This window comes from Micropterus dolomieu, linkage group LG02 (genome assembly GCF_021292245.1).
Source record: "Micropterus dolomieu isolate WLL.071019.BEF.003 ecotype Adirondacks linkage group LG02, ASM2129224v1, whole genome shotgun sequence".
Lineage (NCBI taxonomy): Eukaryota > Metazoa > Chordata > Actinopteri > Centrarchiformes > Centrarchidae > Micropterus > Micropterus dolomieu.
Genome location: NC_060151.1, coordinates 22,417,461 through 22,424,103, shown reverse-complemented (window position 1 = coordinate 22,424,103; position 6,643 = coordinate 22,417,461). Strand labels below are relative to the sequence as shown.

The 6,643-nt window shown below is 38.8% G+C and overlaps 1 protein-coding gene across 1 annotated transcript in view; it reads left to right on the top strand.

Moving 5' to 3' along the window:
- ints1 (integrator complex subunit 1) overlaps positions 1-1,094 on the top strand; it is a 23,843-nt gene extending 22,749 nt beyond the window's left edge. Inside the window, exon 49 of the mRNA XM_046033665.1 lies at positions 12-1,094. Within this exon, the coding sequence (XP_045889621.1) occupies positions 12-23 (12 nt within the window). The 3' untranslated portion in view covers positions 24-1,094. The remainder of the gene's footprint in view (positions 1-11) is intronic.
- The last annotated feature ends 5,549 nt before the right edge of the window (positions 1,095-6,643 follow it).

Sequence of the window (6,643 nt, the reverse complement as noted above, 5' to 3'; positions counted from 1 at the left end):
TTCACATGGAGGCAACAACATAACAACCAACAAGTGTACAACTCCCCATCCCCCTCGTTGAGAATGGTGTCATTTATTTTCTGCATTCCAGAGCTAAATTTTTTTTTATTGCCTTTTGTTCAAACATTGCTGTAATTGATCAAGACACATTAACGAACTCTGTGGCTCGTCAGAGGTACAGATTAAGGATCCTCCAGTGAGTTGGTAGCTACCAGTAATATAATAACTTCTGGATAATTCAGTGAGTTCAAATAATGTATTAAAATTCCCTCTAAATGAGTTGAAAATGTAATTATTGAAACTGTAAAAATCCTGTTATTGTAATAATGCCACAATTAGTGCATTTATTACTTCTTTAGGGATGTAAGTCATTTTGACTGATGATGTAATGATACATTAACCAATAATGAAAAAAGATAAGGAGAATATTAGGTGGTGTTATTATAGAATCAGTTAACGACAACACTGAATATACGGAATTGGAGTCAGAGTCAACAAAACCTATTCAATGAATATTGAAATAATAAATATTTTAGTATTTTTTTAATGGTTTAATTAAATTTAAATTAAAATGACTGTTATTGCATTTCAAACATTTAGAGGGAGTTTTTGCAGTTATTATATTACTAACAGATACATTATTACAAACTACAGAGTTTCAGCTTTTTAATAGTTTGAAAACAAAATATCAACATTATTGTACTGTTGAAAAGCTGACAGTAAGCTTAATTTGTAGTTTTTTAAATGAACATGTAAAAAAAAAAGCCCCCATCCAGTGATGTATCAGTATGGTAGCAATTTTGCTATAATTTTACATAAAAAAACAAACGAGTGTCCAAGTCTGACTTGATACCAAATGCTATTGGAGTGTCTCACTGTATTACTTAAGGGATGTAATTTAGTAACTTTACTGACTTTCAAATTCAAAAAAGACAAAGAAGCCAAAATGACCAAATGTGGCATTGTCTGAATGCAATTGTGAATTCCTTAAATAGCTGAAAAGAAACGGTAATTTTCTATGTGACAATGCCCTTGTGTTACTTGAACACCATCTGTGAGGCACCAACTCAATAAAGTAACAATAATATTTGGAATATGCATTTTTTTTTTTTTTTTTTTTTTTTTGTTCAGCTTTACCTGACAGAAAGTTAATTTTGTAGCATATTTCAGCAGTTAACCACTGTAGTTCAGGAATTCAATGGAGACATTTCACCACAGTTAAATTGGAAAGCAGTTTAAAGTGGAAATTGTAAAAACACAAATTTCATGAGATGCCATTATTACCTTTCAGAATAATATTTTAGCACCTCAAACAAGATTGAAGGGGGAAAAAAATAAATGCTGTGAGGTTTGTGGCTTTTCATTTCATTCCAATAATTTTTGGATCCTGATAAAACTGGAAGCAGCTGTCATGGGTACGCTTGCTCTTCACTGGCGTGTAACAGACAAATTAAAGGCACGATGCACATGCTGTGATGGAAACCATTTTGCCATGAAAGTGTCAGTTGTTTTGCCCAGTGCCACTGACTTCATCCGAAAACCTCTTGATAGTGTCAAACGGACAAGTTAAACAACGCGTAGTCATGCCGGTAAACTAGGAAAGTGGAAGTCCCTATTGATAGTAAATTAACCATGGTGGTAATTGTTCAATCACACAGACCAAAGGGTGCTTTGAAGACGTGATGGGGGTAAGCCATTTTAAAGCTCAGACTGCTGCTGGTGTTTTGTTACATAGGAGGACATGAAGATGTAGCCAGAGCATGGTTTACAATTCTCACTGAGGGTGAGACATGCCCACACTGGTGGGTCAGTGGAATCTATCATTCAGAAAGAACAAGCATTCAATAAGACACATGGGCAGGGTGGCTGAAAACAGGTTGTCTCAGACTACATTAATGCAGTTTTTCTTGAGATGTAGCACAGTAAACAAGGCTAGAGGTCAAAATACTTTAAAGTTTCATCTATAACTGCCAACTTAAGGCAGGTGTAAAACAAGGACAAAATGAAAACCAGGTTTCCAGGTAACTGTATTGGCAACAAAAAATATATATAGGCTTATTTTGTGACAGAAGTCATACAGCATTAAAATCCAAGATACTTTGAATATATTATATATGTGCCTTTTGTCTTCTGAACCCTCGTGATGCCTCCAAATCCCCTTTAATGAATATGTAGTCACACGTCCATCCCTATAATTAACGTATTCATATGTAAACCCAATCATGTCCTACCCATCGTGCCTTAGACTTGCTGGTCTTTCTCTGCTGGCTCTTTCTGATGTGTTAATTGCACCTGTATGGTGTCCTATAACTAGCCAAAAGCTCTGTTTATAGTTATCAATCAACTTACTACACAAGTCCTAGCAGCCTGGGCTCTTGGTCAGGCGCCAGCATCCTATTGGCTGGGCAGCAGTGAGGCGGAACAGAGATGAATGACAGCTAACGAGGAAGTGGTGGGAGGGGTGTGGAGGGAGGTGGGGTGGGGTTGTTGCTGAATAGTCTGAGGGACCACTGACAAGTTAACAACCTCTGCCTTTATTCATCATGCTAGGCTGGATACCCTCAAATGCAGCTGCTACAAGCTAACCGCTCATTTGTTCATGCTGAACATTTTGCTGCATGGTAATAAAATATCTTCATAGTACATTAGTAGAAAGTAACTAAGTACATTTAGTCAAGTACAGTTGTGAGGTATCTGTATGTTATCTGCTACTTTATACTTGTACTCCACTCAGTGTTCAGAGGTAGAATATCCACTTTTTACTCCTGTATTTATTCGACATCTTTGGTTTTGCTACTTGTTAGTTTTCAGATTAACATTTTACATAAAAAAAAGCTAATTTCAATCTTACAAAATACAGAACGAGTGGCTTCAATCCTTTTTGGTTTGTCGCCCCTTACAAAAAAGCAGTGTCTAGTTGGGGCCCCATGTCATGTTTCCGATGTCGTGCAGTTCCAACAAAGATTCCCCTTCTAAACTTCACAGATAGGTTCATTTGAATAGTTGTTCGAGAACCAAAACATTTTAATTGTCTAATATTTCACATACATTCCATAAAAAAGTAAAAAAATCCAAAATATGAACTTCAGTTTTTCTTCTTTCCTTCTGTATGAATCCTCTCCGGATGAGCTTGTACTAAACTACCAAACTGCATATAAAGTAGAAGTTAAAATTTTGCCTACACATTTTGGCATAACTCAAAGGGGACATTTCTGTACGAGTACTTTCACTTCACACTTTTAGCAAATTTTGCTGATAATAATTTGGTATTTAACCCCACTTTTGCGTTACATGTTGAATGCACTTGTAACTTGTAATGAAGTATTTTAACATTGAATAAGTCTTCCTGCACTGACCATGGGAATGTTAGATTGCAAAATATTTTTCCCAAAAGCAGTGGTTGTCAGTGGGGCATCCTGCCCACGTGAAAGTGGACAGTGAATATGCAGCGAGCAGGAATGCGGCCAGCGGAGGTGTATCAGCTACAGGAGGGGCCCTGATGTGCCGCTACCTGCCCATACACATCTGTCTGCTCTCCGTCTTCCTCTCAATGGCACCCTCGCCTTAGATCATCTCCTCTTGCTCCACGCTTGAGTTGCACTTGGCTTGCGTGGAAAAAATGTGGACCGTCTCTCGCCTCTCTTCTCCCTGGCACTTTGATGTCTCAAGTGTGATTGCTCTTGGATTGTGGCTGCTTTCCCTTGAAGGTTTTGACATGAAAAGCAGGCTGGGCTCTCAGGTTTATCCCATGGCCAGTGATCCAGGACTAAAACAATCAGCGTGCTCACTGTGGGATACTATTACCAAGGAGAGTGAGGCACCAAGCATAGGGGCTTCCTCAGCCATGAAATACACCTTTCTTCCAAGTTACAAACACATTTTAGGTGTGTTGATTGAATTATACCAATCCATGCTCCCATTAATAGATTTAAGTTTTAAGTTTGTGCAGGCAGTTAACACTAAAATACATATGCAAGCAGCCAGAGAATACATTCCCAGTGTGTTTGCACAAAGGTGGACGACTGAAATGATTCAACATTTGTAATGAATTAAAAAGAAATGAGGGCAGTAATTGCAGTTAAGATTGACCCAGTCTGATAAGTATGATAATGTGACATGTCATTAACAGCAGAGGCATAAGTGACAACCCTTAAGCTTCACTTACACTTTCATTAAATATTGATCTTATCTGTGCTCATTGCTGTTCCAGCCTGCAAATTACACCAGATAGATACATTCCCATGACAGTGGAGCTGATGATAATCATCCATCTTTGCGTGACATTTGGCAGAACTCTTGTTTTATGGGCTCAAGTGCCATTGTAGTGGATGAGAAAGAATAATAATGTGCAGTGTTCACGATCTACATTATGTGAGATTGTATCTTATCACACTGAGGGCAGAGTGTGATAGTTAATCCACTTCAGCCAAGTCTGTCAAGGAAAAAAGGGGGGAAATAGCCCACGTCATTTAATTCAAATTTCAACTAACTGAAAGTGTTTTTCTGCAACAAATTATATTTTATTTTGGGTACAATTAATATCTTTATAATAACAATGTATCCGAATGTGAAAAGGGACACTTGTAGCGATGAAACTCCTTGGCTTTACAGAGCCCACAACTTTATTGCTTTAGTTCACTCTTACAGCTCTCATAGCGTTATTTTCAGCTACACCAGGCAGCTGTTTTAATTGAAACCACTGTGCCTACCAAATGGCAGGAATACACGGTTAGCGGCTAGATGGTGAAGATAGTAGAGCATTTAGAGCCAGAGATATTTCCACAAAAAGAGCTCATGACTCCAAATGAATGATAATATCAAACCGTATCTGCTTGATATGTAAATAAGAAACTTTTTCTAAAAACATTCACCATAATCAACTTAAAAGGTGATAATACACTCACCTGCCACTTTATTAGGTACATCTCGTTAGTAACAGGTTGGACGCCCTTAAGAAACGCCTCAATTCAGATTTATCGGCTACACATCCATGATGCAAATCTCCCGTTCCACCACAACCCAAAGGTGCTCTATTGGATTGGGATTTGGTGACTGCGGAGGCTATTGGAGTACAGTGAACTCACTGTCATGCTCAAAAAAACAGTTTGAGATGATTTGATCTTTGTGACATGGTGCATCATCCTGCTGGAAGTAGCTATCAGAAGATGGATACACTGTGGTCATAAAGGGATGGACATGGTCAGCAACAATACTCAGGTAGGCTCATGTTTAGACAGTGCTCAATTGGCACTAAGGTGCAAAGAAAATTACCAATTACAAGCTAGGATGGATCCATGCTTTCATGTTGTTTATGTCAAATTCTGACCCTACCATCTGAATGTCGCAGCTGAAATCGTGACTCATCAGACCAGGCAACATTTTTCCAATCTTCTATTGTCCAATTTTGTGGAGCCTGGATGAATTGTAGCCCCAGTTTCCTGTTCTTAGCTGACAGGAGTGGCAGCTGTAGCTCATCTGCTTCAAGTTTCGATGTGTTGTGCAATCAGAGAATGTATTCTGCATACTTTGGTTGTAACGAGTGGTTATTTGAGTTACCGTTGCCTATTCTGCCCATTCTCCTCTGACATCAACAAGGCATTTAGTCCACACAGCTGCACCACACTGGGTATATTCTCTTTTTCGGGCCATTCTCTGTAAACACTAGAGATGGTTGTGTGTGAAAATTCCAGTAGATCAGCAGTTTCTGAAAATCTCAGACCAGCCCGTCTGGCACCAACAACCATGCCACGTTCAAAGTCACTTAAATCCCCTTTCTTCCCCATTCTGATGCTCGGTTTGAACTTCAGCAAGTTGTCTGGACCACATCTACATGCCTAAATGCATTGAGTTACTGCCATGTGATTGACCGATTAGCTATTTGTGGTAACAAGCAACAAAGCAAGTACCTAATAAAGTGGCCAGTGAGTGTATGTCAATGTTGTGTTCACAACTTACATCTGCTACCGTGGCCAAAAGGTGTTTTTTTTTCTTCATAAAATAATTCAACAGGAGGCTGAAGTTTCTACATCACACTTGTGTAAGTTGCACATTGGACCATGATTGGCTTCCAAACAAGATGTCACAAAATCATGCTTGAGTGTACATGTCGTACACTCAGATTTAAGCACAGAGAAGCTTTCTCTCTCCAGCAGATAAACGTGAACACAGAACCGTGAACCTTCTATTGTTAAACTTTTATCATACATCATTCTGCACAGTGACAGTCAAATATCCAAGTGAAGTAACAATAAGCAAAACACTCTTTTTGGTGGGGGGCTTTAGGTGTTTTAATCATTCTGTTATCTGAGATCCAAAAACACACATTTGAGGGGATTTCTGATGTTCCTTTCCTTATACTTTGTAATGAATGAATGCAAGCTCAAACAAGTCCATTTCCAGCTTAAGCCATCTGAAGGGCATCCCATTGGTGGCTTGGTAAACCCACGGATAATGCACATTCTGTCCCTGCAGTTGAAGGTTTGCTAATGATAAGATGATTGCCATTTTAGCTGTGGATCTCCGATGTTGCCTTGTCATCCAGGGAGCTAAAAATACCTGAGAGACCAATAAGACCCAGCATTAGCCATTACTATTGTTGTCTTAATGCCTCCTTCAATTATCCACAAGCAGCTCTTTGAGCAAC